General features: G+C 69.7%; 5 protein-coding genes across 5 annotated transcripts; 4 read left to right on the top strand and 1 right to left on the bottom strand.

Annotated features, from left to right (window-relative positions):
- Window positions 1-296: 296 nt before the first annotated feature.
- RHOBADRAFT_52472 (uncharacterized protein) lies at window positions 297-3,339 on the top strand (the record flags this gene model as incomplete). Its single annotated transcript, XM_018416355.1, has 3 exons — window positions 297-859; window positions 928-2,398; window positions 2,469-3,339. The coding sequence occupies 3 exons, from the start codon at window positions 297-299 to the stop codon at window positions 3,039-3,041; spliced, it is 2,607 nt and encodes an 868-aa protein (XP_018272517.1). The 3' UTR covers window positions 3,042-3,339.
- A 1,531-nt stretch (window positions 3,340-4,870) lies between these two features.
- On the top strand, window positions 4,871-5,793 carry RHOBADRAFT_8755 (uncharacterized protein; the record flags this gene model as incomplete). Its single annotated transcript, XM_018419227.1, has 4 exons — window positions 4,871-5,077; window positions 5,123-5,353; window positions 5,436-5,552; window positions 5,617-5,793. Coding segments are annotated over 4 exons (732 nt in total), but the record flags the coding sequence as incomplete, so codon positions are not given.
- Window positions 5,794-6,927: 1,134 nt separating this feature from the next.
- RHOBADRAFT_13114 (uncharacterized protein) lies at window positions 6,928-8,099 on the top strand (the record flags this gene model as incomplete). Its single annotated transcript, XM_018412124.1, has 5 exons — window positions 6,928-7,242; window positions 7,327-7,518; window positions 7,629-7,835; window positions 7,914-7,946; window positions 8,058-8,099. Coding segments are annotated over 5 exons (789 nt in total), but the record flags the coding sequence as incomplete, so codon positions are not given.
- Window positions 8,100-8,455: 356 nt separating this feature from the next.
- On the bottom strand, window positions 8,456-11,642 carry RHOBADRAFT_52470 (uncharacterized protein; the record flags this gene model as incomplete). Its single annotated transcript, XM_018416354.1, has 9 exons — window positions 8,456-9,616; window positions 9,693-9,784; window positions 9,863-10,343; window positions 10,470-11,023; window positions 11,092-11,141; window positions 11,217-11,263; window positions 11,326-11,413; window positions 11,479-11,491; window positions 11,576-11,642. The coding sequence occupies 9 exons, from the start codon at window positions 11,640-11,642 to the stop codon at window positions 8,531-8,533; spliced, it is 2,478 nt and encodes an 825-aa protein (XP_018272514.1). The 3' UTR covers window positions 8,456-8,530.
- Window positions 11,643-11,779: 137 nt separating this feature from the next.
- On the top strand, window positions 11,780-12,940 carry RHOBADRAFT_52469 (uncharacterized protein; the record flags this gene model as incomplete). Its single annotated transcript, XM_018416353.1, has 4 exons — window positions 11,780-12,050; window positions 12,168-12,475; window positions 12,569-12,781; window positions 12,867-12,940. The coding sequence occupies 4 exons, from the start codon at window positions 11,780-11,782 to the stop codon at window positions 12,873-12,875; spliced, it is 801 nt and encodes a 266-aa protein (XP_018272513.1). The 3' UTR covers window positions 12,876-12,940.
- Window positions 12,941-13,111: the final 171 nt, after the last annotated feature.

The following is a 13,111-nucleotide window of genomic DNA, read 5'->3' as shown; positions in this document are numbered from 1 at the left end:
CCACCTCCCTGCCTCCTGTCGTTCGGCACGCTCGCTCCTCTCGCTCGTCAACGCCCGACCCTCGAACGATCGAAGCCTCCCGTCGCCCGGTTCGTCCTCAAGCTGCAACATGGTGCGTCCCTCGCGCCTCGGTCACCTGGTCCTTGACGGCGTCACTGACACTCTCTCTCCCTCCTCGGCCCAAACAGGCGGCCTCTGCGGCTCCCCCTTCTCTCCTCCCTCCCTACGTTCCCTCACCCGCCTTCAGCTCGTCCTTTCACACCTCGCCACTCCTTCGCCCGTACCCGCACGACGACATGAGCCTCTCGGCCGGCGACATGACGCCCTCCCTCCACGACCCGCTCGGCACCGCCGGCTCGACGCCTCGAGCCTCGACGAGCTCGGCGTCGACCCACGGCGCGCCGCACACCTTCTTCGGCCGCCAGCGGTCGCACTCGCTGCGCCCGTCGCAGCCTGTGTCGTCGCTCGACGGGTCGGCGGCCGCAGGCCCGAGCACGCCCGCGTCCATCTCGGCCTCGTCGGCCGGCAGCGGCTACCTGTCGTCCTCGGTCCAGTCGTCGACCGCCTCGACGGCGCCGTCGTCCCTGTCGTCGTCTGCCTCGTCGAGGGTCGAGCCGCCCTTGATCTTGATCAAGTCGGTCACGGTGCCGCACTACTCGAGCTCGTCGGGCAAGCACTGCCTCTTTGCGTGCCGCGTCGTGCCCGACCTCGACGTCGCAAGCGCGGCGTCTCCCTCCACGTCGTTGAGTGGCACGGCGCCGTCGCGGCGTGAGCAGCTGGGCAAGATGCGCATGGCGGGCACGGGCGAGCCGCACACGGTGTGGCGTTCGTGGCAGGAGTGCCTCGACTTTAGCGCGTGGTGCGTCTCTCGCTCTCTCCAACCTCGTCGTCCCTCAGCACGGTTGCCTGACCACGATCCCCCTGCAGCCTGAGCGCCGCGTTCGCCGACGGTCGACCCGAGCACAAGGTGCCTCGCCTGCACGGCTCGAACAAGCTCACCAACCTGTTCAAGAGCTCGAGCGTCGGCGACCGCCTCGTCGCGCTCGAGACGTTCCTCGCCCACCTGTTCGCCATGCCGCCCGCCGTCCGGCACTCGCCGCTCGTCCGCCACTTCTTCTGCATGCGCCCGCACGACTCGGCGCGCCAGGACGGCTCTATAACGGCGTCCTCCTCGCCTGCATCGGCGCACGTCGAGCCGGCGCCGGCCGTGCCCGCCTCGGTCCCGGACTGGCTCGTCGCCGGCGACCTCGAGGACGACCTGTCGGCGAGGGCGGCGTCGAGTTCGCCCGAGGCGACCATCAAGGTGCCCCGTCAGCGGCCTGCGCGCCCCGCGCTCGCCATCAAGACGTCGAGTCCCGAGCTGCGCGGCACGGTGCGCGGCCTCGCAAGCGGCATCGAGCTGTTCACGCCGTCGCCGCTCTCGACCCGGAGCGCCATGCCGCGCTTCGGCGACCTCGCTTTCTCGCAGGGTGAAGCCGCCTACTCGACGGCGACGCCGGACCGCGAGGCGTTCGGTGCGACGGCGACGAGCTCGCGCACCATCACGCCGCAGCCGCCGAGCCGGCCCACGACGCCGTCGAGCGGCAGCGGCGGGTTCGCCAAGACGCTGCGCAAGAAGGCGTCCGGTGGGCTGCGGCACATCCGCTCGCTCGGCGACCTGCGCGGCGGGAGCAAAAAGGTCGAGACGCCCGACGAGCCTGTCCCGACCCTCTCGCCCGACATGCTCGCCGCCGCCGTCTCGTCGATCGCCCTAGACCGCGCCGCGTCGTCGCCGCTCGTCAGCAGTCGCCCTGCCGTCACTGCGCCGCCCATGTCGGCGTCGCTGAGCGCCGGCGGGCCGGCTCGCTCGCCATTGTCGGCGACCGGGCCCATGGGTCGCCTGTCGCCGATGCCGTACTCGGCTCCGCTCAACAACCGCCACCGCCGCAACAACTCGTCCAAGTCGTCGGTCACGTCGTTCGAGGACCTGTGGGGCTCGCCCTTCCCGACCACGTTCCGCCAAACGACCACGGGCCGCCTCGAGGGCGTCCGCGACGGTCCGCGGCGCCCGTCGCTGTCGACCTCGGCGGCTCGTCCGCCTCCCGTCCCTCAGCAGCAGCAGCAGTACCCGGTGCGGCCGCCCATGCACCGCGGCGGGCACAAGGCGTCGTCGGCGTCGATCTCGAGCATCGACTCGGCCCGCTCGGGCGGCTCGTCGGGCTCGGTGCGCTCGCTCGCCATGAGCGTGTCGCGCAGCAGCGCCGGCAGCGAGATGTGCCCGACGCCGCCGACGCCCGTCAGCGAGTGGAACGGCGCCGTTGGCGACAAGGTGGCCGGCGAGCGCGTCGTCGCCGGCAAGTTCTGGGTCGAGAACGGCGTCCTGCACGAGAACAACCGCGTGCCGCCGCCACCCTTCTTTGTGCGTCTCGTTCTCTCCTCTCTCTTCACCTGACGTCGGAAGACTGACCCGTCGTCGCGCCGCAACGCAGCCTGTTCCCCCGCCGATGCAGTTTGCCTACTCGCACGACGGCCTGCCCCACACGCCTCGCACGTCTGCGTCCTCGAGTCGCGCGACGCACGCTCGCAAGTCGTCGACCGACCAGGCGTACCCGCCGACCCCTCGCTCGCGCACGGGCTCGGTCGCCTCGGGTCGTCGCGTCCCGCTCCACCCTCAGACCTCGCTTGACGCCATCCTCGCGAGCCCGACGCCGTCGTCGGCCGCCTCGTCGCCTCGCACGGTCGGCGGCACTCGCACGACGTGGACGTTCAAGCTCCTCCACGAGAACGAGAACGTCGTCCTGCGCGTCGCCAAGCCGGTCGACTCGGCGTCGCTCTCGCTCGACCGCTTGCGCCGCGACATCGTCGTCAAGTTCAAGACGAGCGGCGTCGACCTCGCCGCTGCGGCTGAGTGGGGCCTCGCGTGGACGACGCGCGCGCCGGGCGGCGCCGCGAGCGGCACCAAGCTCGTCGTCTCGCAGGACGACCTCGACGAGTGCCTGCGGGCGCACGACGAGGCGACGTCGCCGTCGAGCAAGGTCATCCTCAAGGTCGTCGTTTGCTGAAGCGCAACGTCGGCGACGACTTTCCCTCACGGCCACTCTCGCCCCGAGCCGCGACACCCTCCCTCCCCTCGCCTCCCCTCACAATCCGCATCTGCACCTTCCTTGTCGTGTTCCCCGCCTGCTCGACGACGTGTACCTCGACTTTACGACCGCCGACGACGACCTTCCCGTGCCCCTGGTGTATCGCTCACGACCCTCCCCTCCCTTTGTCCTCCACGACCACTCACGACCCTCGTCCCCTTGTCTCCACGTCTTTGCCCAACTCTTGAGTAGCCGCTATGCCCACACAGTCCCGATCCTCACGAGCGTCGGCGAGAGAGCGGCGAGCGCAGAGAGGGACCGGCTGTGACGGTCGGACCCCCTTTCCGCGTCCCGTTCAGCCCGCCCTCACGGGGCCGCAAGCGCGCTGCCGCAACGATTGACTGCCACGAGAGCGCGTCCGGCTGAGGGCAGAGCGCTCCACAGCAACACAAAGGAGCCCGCCTGCCAGATCCGGGCGCGAGGCCACCGTTCCGGAACTCGACCTCTCTCACGCTCGCTCCGAACAAGGACAGCTCTAGACCGTGCTCCGAAGCTGTCACTCGCGGCTCGGGTGCAGCTCTGAAGCCCGCCCCGCCCCCCTCGGACACGCTCGGGCGATGGGCGCCGGCTGAGCGTGCGTCTCCCGCAACGTGCCCGCCGCACCGCCGGGGCTACTGCTGCGCACCTGCTCGCGCTTGCACCGTCACCGCTAGCCTCAGCTCTCGCCCGAGCACCGCCCGTGCGCGCCCCCAAGAGCGCCGCCGCCTCGTCGCCGTCCTCGCCCCACCCGCCGACCTTCCGCCATGGTGCGCGACCGCCTCGCCGAGATCAGGGTGCGTCTCTCGTTCCTCTGTCAGAAGAGTCTAGGACCGAGCTAACAGAGCTATCCCACAGGCGCGCCAAGCCGGTGGCACCAACGTCGTTCCTCCCGACCCTCCTCGCGGCGGCTGGCAGGCTCGCTACTCGAGCGATCCGGCCCAGGACATGCCGAGCGACTTCAACCCGTTCTCCCCTGCACCTGTCAACGGAGGCGGCGACCGCATGGCGAGCCGGGTGCGCGACCTGCCGCCGTTGCCGCCGCCCAGCGTCCGCAACGACCCGTACGACAGCCCTCGCGACGAGCCGACCGACTTTCACCCCGACTACCCGAGCCCACCGTCGTCGGCGCATCTCGCCATGCCGCGCTCGCTCTCGGCGGGCAGTGTCGCCGAGCGAGGAGCCCACGCGGCGAGGCGCTTCGACGACGAGCCGGTTCCTCCTGTACCCTCTTCCTCGCCACCTCCTCGCGAGGCGGCCTACACTTTCGGCGCCTCGCCGTCCTGGACCGGCTCGGCGTACCTCGGCAGTCCGCCCGAGGCGCCCCTGCCTCGCGACTTTGACCCGCTCGAGAACTCGCCAGCGCACGCTCCCGCCTTCTCGCCCGCCTACTCGCCCACCGCTCGTTCGCCGCCAGCTCAGCAACCGTTGAGCATGAGCCCTCGCGATGCTCCAAGACCGGCAGCCGTCGTCGCGAGTGCGCCGGCGGCTCGTCGCGTGCCACCTGTGCCTGTCGTCGGCACCGTCCCGTACTCGACCGAGCTGCGCGCCGATGCGCCGCCGCCGGACAAGGCGAGCACGATCGACCTCGTGCAGCGCGACGACAGCTCCGGCGACGAGCATCACCGAGGGAGCACGAGCACGACCAAGGGCGCCGGGCCAGCGTACGCGGCGGCGATGTCGCACGAGGAGTTTTACGAGCAGGTGCGCCGCGGTCTTCCTCTCCTCGCGGTCGTTCTTCGCCTCAAGTACTGACCCTCCCCACCGCCCGGCAGATCTCGGACCTGCAAGGAGCGCTGCGGGACGTCAACGGGCGGGTTCAGTTGATCGGCGACCTGCACATGCGCATGCTCGCCATGGCGTCGTCCGAGGACCGTCGCGCCCTCGAGATCAAGGAGCAGCTCGAGGACGCCAAGGCGGCGGCGCGCTCCCAGTTCCAGTCGCTGCGAGACCGCGTCCACTCGCTCGAGCAGGCCAACGTCAACCTGCGCGCGTCGATCCTGCGCGGCCAATCGGCGCACCAGCTGTCGCTCGCCGACACGGACGTGCGCGAGGAGCAGCTGTCGGGCCTCAAGGAGCGCGTCAAGGCGGCCATCCAGCGCTACGGCGAGGTCGAGCGCGACTACCGGCGCAACCAGCGCTCGCGCCTCGAGCGCCAGGTCAAGGTCGTCAACCCGGACATGACGCCGGACGAGGTCACCGAGGCGGTCCAGGTCGCAGAGTCGAGCGGCGAGGGGGCCATGTTCACGCAGGCGGTACGTCTTTCCCCCTTCCCTCCTTTCGTATTGTGAAGGTCGACCGCTCACCCCGGCCTCCCTCTCTCTCTCGCAGCTGCAGAGCAACGGTGCCCGGCTCAACTCGGCGCGAGGCGTGCTGCGCGAGGTGCAGAACCGCGCGGCCGAGCTCGCTCGGATTGAGGCGACCCTCATCGAGCTCGCCGAGCTCTTCCAGGATGTGCGTCCTCGTCCTCGTCCTTCTCGCGTTCCCCTACGTCTTTCTCACGTGCGCGCACCTGCAGATGTCGGTCCTCGTCGAGGCGCAAGACGACGTCATCAAGGAAATTGAGCACAACGCGGTCAAGACCGAGGTGGACATGGAAACGGGCCTCGTCGACGTCAAGCAGGCTGTCGTTCACGCGCGCAACTACCGCAAGTACCGCTGGTGGTGCTTCGGCCTGATCGTCGTCATCCTCGTGCGTCCCTGTCCTCCTTTACGCTCTCGCGGACGGGCTCCTCAAATCGCCGGATACCTCCTGACCCTCTTGCCCTGCCTCTTGCTCTCGCACTACAGGCCATCATCGTCATCGTCGTCTGCGTCGAGGTCATCCCGAAGGCGACCGGCTCGTCCGGCGGCAAGTCGCAGAACAACAGCGCGCCGGCGGCCTCGCCTGTCGTCGTCACGCCCGTCGGCTCGGTCACGCTCCTCGCCGCTCCGACTACCGCAGCGCCGCCTACCTCGACGCCGTCGTTCAGCCTCGTCAGCAGCCTTGCGTCGGCAGCGGGCGCGTCGAGCAGCACGAACGGGACCTCACTCGCGGCGCCGACGGCGTCTGCGGTCGCAGCGTGAGACCGTCGCCGCACGAGCACTGCCCGTCTCGCTCGACCGCGTCGACGAGCGACTTTCCGACGTGCCTCTATGTGCTCGGTCTCGCCAAAGTCTCGCCCCCGCCGCTCTACTCGCCCTAGACGGGCGCGCTCGTTCCTCCTTCCCTCCTTCCCTTGTCGCCGATCCGTTCTCGCAGGCCCCTCCGTACCCGCAGTACCCCCTTCTGTACCTTCTGTAGCTCGCCAGCCTGTATCGAGTGTGTCAGACCGACGCCGTGCGCCGCGAGCTGGGCTTTCGCGAGCGAGAGGTCAAAGCGTCTACGAGCATCTCGCCTCGACGTACGTCGTCGATTCTCGCCGTGAGCTTACGAACCGAAGCGGCTTCAGCTCTGCTGGTTGAGCAAGCTGGCGGGCGTCATTTTGGCCGGTCCCCCGCCAAACTCGGTCGGGCGCGTGGAGGAGGAGAGCGAGCAGGCGCAGGTCGGCCGCGCCCCTCTCCCTCTCCCCTCCACCACCTCGTGCTCGCTTGTTGTCGCTACTACGGTCTCTGCATCCCTCTAGTTCTAGTCCTCTCCTTCCCAGCCCAACGTGCGTCACCGAGCCTCTGTGCCCTCCTCCCTCGCCCCGCCTGCATCGTCATCGCTGATCGAGCTCCTTCTCTTCGTCCTTGCAGCACAACCGCCTCCAGTACACCATGTGCGTGCCTCTCTCTCGACCTCGAGCCCACCCCAGACACTGACCTGCGGCACGCGCGCTCCTACAGGTCGCACCCCTCGGACGGCCCCTTCCCTCGCCCCGTGCCTTCGCTCCCGGACTCGATCCTCGCCCGCTTCAGCATGAAGGGCAAGGTGACCATCGTCACGGGCGGCTCGGGCGGCCTCGGATGGGCCGCCGCAGAGGGCATCGCCGAGGCCGGCGGTGACCTCGCCCTCCAGTACCGCTCGGCCGAGGGCATGGACGAGCGCGCCGCCGACCTCGCCAAGAAGTACGGCACCAAGGTCAAGGCGTACAAGGTCGACGTCGCCGAGTACGACGCCATCAAGAAGCTCGTCGACGACGTCAAGCAGGAGTTTGGCCGCATCGACTGCTTCATCGCCAACGTGCGTCCCCCCCATCTCGCTTCTCTTGTCCAGTCTCGCGTGCACCAGGAGCTCACCAAGCTCGTCTTCTCTCTACGACCACAGGCCGGCATGGGTGGCTCGGGCCGCATCGGCGAGCTCGACCTGGACCAGTGGCGCCGCATCCAGGCCGTCAACTACGACGCCGTCTTCTACGCCATGAAGGTCCTCGCGCCCGTCTTCGAGGCCCAGGGCAACGGCTCGTTCATCGCGACGACCTCGATCTCGGCCCGCATCGTCAACGTCCCCCTCGACCAGGTGCGTCACGCGGCTTGTCCCCTCGAATGCGTCGACCCGCGCCGCTGCGTTCGGGCCCGCATTGTCGATGAAACGGCCGTACTGACGCACACCTTCCTCGCGACCGACAGTCCGCCTACAACGCGTCCAAGGCGGCCGTCGTCCACCTGTGCAAGAGCGTCGCGCGCGACTGGCGCCTCTTTGCGCGCGTCAACACCATCTCGCCCGGCTTCTTCGACACGGCCATGGGCGCCGCGCCCGAGGTCGCCGACACGGTGCACCGCTACTCGGTCCTCGGCCGCCAGGGCGACCCCAAGGAGCTCGCGGGCGCGTTCCTCGTGCGTCCCTCGTCCTCCCTCGCCCGCTCTCCTTCGAGCCCGACTAACCTAGGCCCCCCTCGTTTCCCTATCTCGCAGTACCTCGCCTCGGACGCGTCGACCTACACCACCGTGCGTCCTCTCTCTCCGTCTGCCCGCCTTTGCGCCTTCTCGCGCGACCTCCCTCCCCTGCGACCTGCGCGGTCCGTGCGCGCACTCACTGACGCCCTCCCGCGCACACAGGGCCACGACATGCTCGTCGACGGCGGCTACACCCTGTCCTGAGTGGTTGCATCGCGGCGCACGACGGCGAGGAGCTCGACGAGGAGGATTTGGGGCTCGCAGGAGGCGGCCAGCGCGGGTCAAGACGTAGAGAAACTCTTTCTTGCATCACAACGGCAGTCTGTACAGGGTCACTGGGACTGTCGACTCGCGAGAGGAGCTCGCTTGGAGTAGCGCTCGTAGAAAGCTTAAGCAGAGACGTCGACTCGCTCTTCCCGCATGAGCTCCTCGTCGTCGGGCGCCACTCGAACGCTCGCGACTTGGCTCTCCTCGAGCTGCTTCCGCAAGCCACGCTCGAGTCGCTTTCAAAGGGGCGCACGACCGGTGTATTCGACAGGCTCACTCTCGAGAGAAACGGAAAGCGCGAACAAGCTGCGCTGCACAAGCGTCGTCGACCAAGCTCCAACGCCCGCTTTTCCTCCATCGCCATCGCCTCAGTCTGCCCTCCTCGTCGACCTGCGCCGAGGCCGGTCGCCCTCGACGTCGTCCTCCGCCTTGCGCTTCCTCGAGTCGTCCGCCTCGCCCTCGTCGTCACTCCACTTGGTCCGCCTCGACGACCTGCGCCCGCCGTCCGGGCCGGGCGAGTACGTCTCGCCGCGAGACCGCCGCCCACCGTCGTCGCGGTCGTCGCGCCTCGAGCTGCTGCGCCTCGGCGGCGACTCGTCGCGCGCGCCCGACGCGCTCGCGCCCGCGCCCCGGATCCGCAACCCGGGCGACACGCTGCGCTCGTCGCGCCCCGACCCGCCGCCGCCGCCGCCACCGCTGCGCTTGTCCGGGAAAAAGTCGGACACGCCGCCGCCGCGCTTCTTGTCGCCCGCACCGGCTGCGGCGCCGTCGTGCTCGGCCGCCCGCCGCCTCTCGCGGTCGCGCTCGCGCTCAAACTCGCGGTCGCGTTCGCGCTCGCGCTCGCGGTCCCGGTCGCTGCGGTCGCGCGTCGACGGGGCGCGCTCACGGCTGCGGCTGCGCTCGTACCGGCTGCTGCGCCGCGGCTGCGCGTCGCGGCCGTAGTCGGGCGACTCGCGCCTCGAGCGGCTGCGCGCCGGCGAGCGGTCGGCGGCGGCGTCGTCATGCGCGCCGTGCGACGACGGGGCCGAGCCACCACCTGCGCCGGCGCCGTAGTCGAGCCCGCCGTCGGCTGCACCGCCCGACGAGCCGCCGAACCGGTCGACGTCCTTGTCGCGGTACGAGCGGGCCGCGCTGACCCTCGGGCCGGTCGGCGGTGCGGCGCCCGCACGAGGGCCCGTCGGGATGTGGCCCGGCGGGAGCGCGGCGCGAGGGCCGGTGGGGACCGCGGCAGGGCCACCACCGGCTCCCGCGCCTATGCCCATCGCCATGCCGCCGCGCCCGCGCCCGGCCATGCCCATGGCGCCGCCGCGAGCCATCATGCCCATGCCCGGGACGGCGGGCAAGCCGCGGCCGCCGCGCATGCCGCCCATCATGCCGCCGCGACCGCCTCGAGCGGCGAGCATCGGGTTCATGGGCACGCCTGGGACGCCGCCAAAAGCCGGGTTGCCGGCGTCCTGCGCACAGAAGGAGGGTGTCAGGGCCTGGCTGTTCATGCGGCAACGCGCGAGGCAAGAGAAAGGTGTGACGCACGGGCCCGAACCCTGCGACGTCGCCCGACTGGAGGTCGTCCTGCGCGCCGGACAGGTCGCCGTCGGCGTGCGCAGAAGGAGCGGCGGACTCGGCTGCAGAGGGGCGGAAGAGTCAGGGTCACGCCGCCAAAGGAGAGAGGGGTTGTGAGAAAGAGAGAAAGGTCGACGCACAGTCCTCGCGCTTGACGCCGTTGCTCGCCTCGCCGTCGCCGCCCTGGCCCGCCGCCAGCTGCTGCTGCTGCTGTTGCGCCTGCTGCTGCTGCTGGTACTGCTGCTGCTGCGCGAGCATGTGCTGCTGCTGCTGCTGCTGAGCGTGCATCTGCGCCATGCCGTTCCTCGCGGCCATCTGCTGCGCCGGGCTCATGCCCATCATGCCGCCCATGCCCTGCTGCTGCATCGCCGCCTGCATCGCCGCCTGCATGCCGCTCATCGCGCCGCCCGGCCCGACCGCCCCTGCACCCGCCCCGGCCCCGGCGCCAACGCCGCCGCCCGCCTGCGCCGCCATCATGCCCATCTGGGCCATCTGGGCCATGTGCGCCGGCGGGGGCATCGGGGCTCCCGGCTGGAAGCCCATGATGGTGCCCATGAGGAGCTGCTTGTGCTCGGCCGACAGGTCGGCCCACGCCTGCTGGAGATTGCCCGTCGCGAAGCCCTGAGCGCGTGGCGCGAGTAAGGGGAGGAGGGAAGTAGAGTGCGAGGTGTCAGTTTTGAGGCCGACGAGAGGGTCCGAAAGGCGAGAAGGAAGGAGAGGGACGGAGAAAGCGGGCGAGGGACGCACAGCAAACGGGTTGGCGGCCGCGCTCTCGGACCCTCGCAGCTCGCGCTGCTTGCGCGCATAGTGTTTCCACGTCGCCTCGTTCATGCCATAGTTGAAGTAGTCGGCCATGTTTGCGCCCGGGCGACGCCACGGCTTGTCGTCGAGCTGGTCGAGGTCGACGTCAAACAGGTCGCGCCCGGTGCTGTCCTTGTGCACGGCGTCGACGTCGAACGTCGGCTTGGACGACGGCTTGAGCTCGACGACGAGGGGCGTGAGCGAGCCGCGCGGGACCAGCTCGGTGACGCCGCTGCCGCCGCCGCCGCCGCCTGGCGCGAGCTTGAGCGGGTCGGCGCCTGCGCCCGGGGTGACGGGCAGGTCCGGGTTGGGCGTGCCCTCGAGGGCCTGAGCGGCGAGGACGGCGGTAGAGGCTGGGTCGGTCGCGGTCGGGTCTGGGCGGGCGAGCGAGGGAGGGCCGACCGACGTCGAGGCTGCGGTGGTCGTCGGGGGCTTTGCGACGCCCGGGCGGTCGAGCGGGGCGTACTCGGTCGTGGCGGACGGCGCCGGGGCAATGTTGGCTGCAAAGATCGCCGGCGAGGGTCAGGATGGGCGCGGATCAACAGAGGAAAGAGCGAGGTGGACGCACGCTTCTGCGGCGAGAGGGCGGCGGGACGAGGTGGAAGAGGTCGGCGAGCTCTGCGGGCGGCCGAGGCGGGTCAGTCTCGGCTGCAGGGAATCGAACACGCTCAGGAGGCGCAGGCTCGGACGCACTGAGGAGGAGGAGCGGCACCGTCGCCGTCGAGGATGATCTCGAGGTCCTGAGAGGATGCGAGAGGTCAGCTCTCGGGGTGTGTAGGGAGGGCAAGAGCGTGGGACGCACGTCGTCGCTGTCTTCGTCGTCCTCATCGCCGTCGTCGCCGTCCTCGCCGTCGTCTTGGTCGACCGGGTCGGCGTCGGCGGGCGCGTCGCTGTGTGGGTGAGCCGAGGTCAGCAGAGGTCGCCGTGAGGTCGACTGGACGAGGGTCGGGCATACGTTGCTTGCGCATCTAGTAGAGGGCAAGGCGAGTCAGTAGCGGTCGATGGGAGCCGAGATGGGCGGCGAGAGATGGGGCTGGGGACGAGGTGCTCACCGGTTGCAGAGGGAGCTGCGGCGGGCGCGTCGCCGTACAGGAACGCCTCGTCCTCGTCGATGTCCATGTTGGTGCTGGTGCTCGTCAGGCAGCAAAGGGCCGAGAGCCGAGTGAGGGAGAGCGACGAGCTGCCTGCAGCTCGAGGACGAGTGACAGCTCTCGTCCAGTCACACTCACCCGCTGAGCTGAGCGACAACGACCGCCATGACGAGGCCACCACAGCAACCCGACTTCTCACCCGCCGACTCGCCCTCGTTCCGCGCCTCGTTCGAGCAATGGCGCCGCTCCCTCACCGCCCTCGCCTCGCCCCCACCACCGCTCCGCTGCGACCCCGAGTACAACCAGCCCGCCCAGTGGTCCGATGGCCCCGTCATGCACGGCGACACCGACGCCGCCACTCCGCCGACAGACCCGAAGCGCGAGGCCGCAGACTGCCGCCGCTGCGAGAAGTGGAGGGACGAGTTGTCGAGGGACAGTGCGTCCGCTCTCGCCTTGCGTGCCACTTGGGCTCGACAGGAACGCTCAGGTCGTCCCTGTCGAGATCTACGCCGCTTTTGGAGAGCACAGACTGACACCTCGGACTCCCTCGCAGGTCCGATCGTCCGCTTCCTCCTCACCCACATCTCGCTCCTCCCTCCCTCGCGCAACTCGACCATGCCCGCGCCCTCGTCCTCCCCAACCCCTCACCTGCCCCTCCCAATCACGTGCGCCCCCTGCCCGCCAACCATGGCCGGCGGGTTCTCGCCCGAACTCGGCATCCTCCTGTGCCAGAACCGGTTCATGAGCCGCAAGCACGTCGAGGACGCGCTCGCGCACGAACTCGTTCACGCGTGGGACGAGCGCAGGTTCGAGCCGAGGGGCAAGTGGGGCGATGACCTGCGCGCGCACGCTTGCACAGAGGTGCGCTCCCTCCCTCTCTCTTCCTCTCCCTCCTTCCCTCCTCCTCGTCTCCTACCCCGACCCTCTCTCTGACCCCCTTTCGCACCCACACAGATCCGCGCCGAGACCCTCTCGGGCGACTGCCGCTTCGGGCGCGAGTTCACGCGCCGCAACTGGCACTTTGCCAAGCAGCACCAGGCGTGCGTCCGGCGCCGCGCCACCCTCTCGGTCGCGGCCAACCCCAACTGCAAGAGCCCCGAAGAGGCACAGCGCGTCGTCAACGAGGTGTTCGAGTCGTGTTGGCCCGACACGAGGCCGTTTGACGAGGTGCGTTCAGCTCGGCCTCGCCTTCTCTCTCTCGAGTTTTCCTCACCTCGTCAGGCCTCGACTGACTCGGTCTTGCCCCGTGCAGATCTATTGAGCGCACCTCTCCCTCTCGACACTGTTGTACCCGACGCCTGTAACCCTGCCGCATCTCGCACTTGTCCTTCTTGCGCCCCGAGAAGGCCCGACGCTCGAACCCCTGTCGAGCCTCGCTGCCGGAAGCTCGCCCCTCTCTTTTCGTCCAGTCTCGAGAGCAAGACCGACAGAAAGCGCGAGAGATGTGACAACAAGGCTCGACAATGCACGCCAGCGAAACGTAACCCCCCCTCGCGC

This window comes from Rhodotorula graminis (genome assembly GCF_001329695.1).
Source record: "Rhodotorula graminis WP1 unplaced genomic scaffold RHOBAscaffold_4, whole genome shotgun sequence".
Lineage (NCBI taxonomy): Eukaryota > Fungi > Basidiomycota > Microbotryomycetes > Sporidiobolales > Sporidiobolaceae > Rhodotorula > Rhodotorula graminis.
The sequence above is the reverse complement of the archived record's forward strand: the minus strand, read 5'-3'. Positions and strand labels throughout refer to the sequence as shown.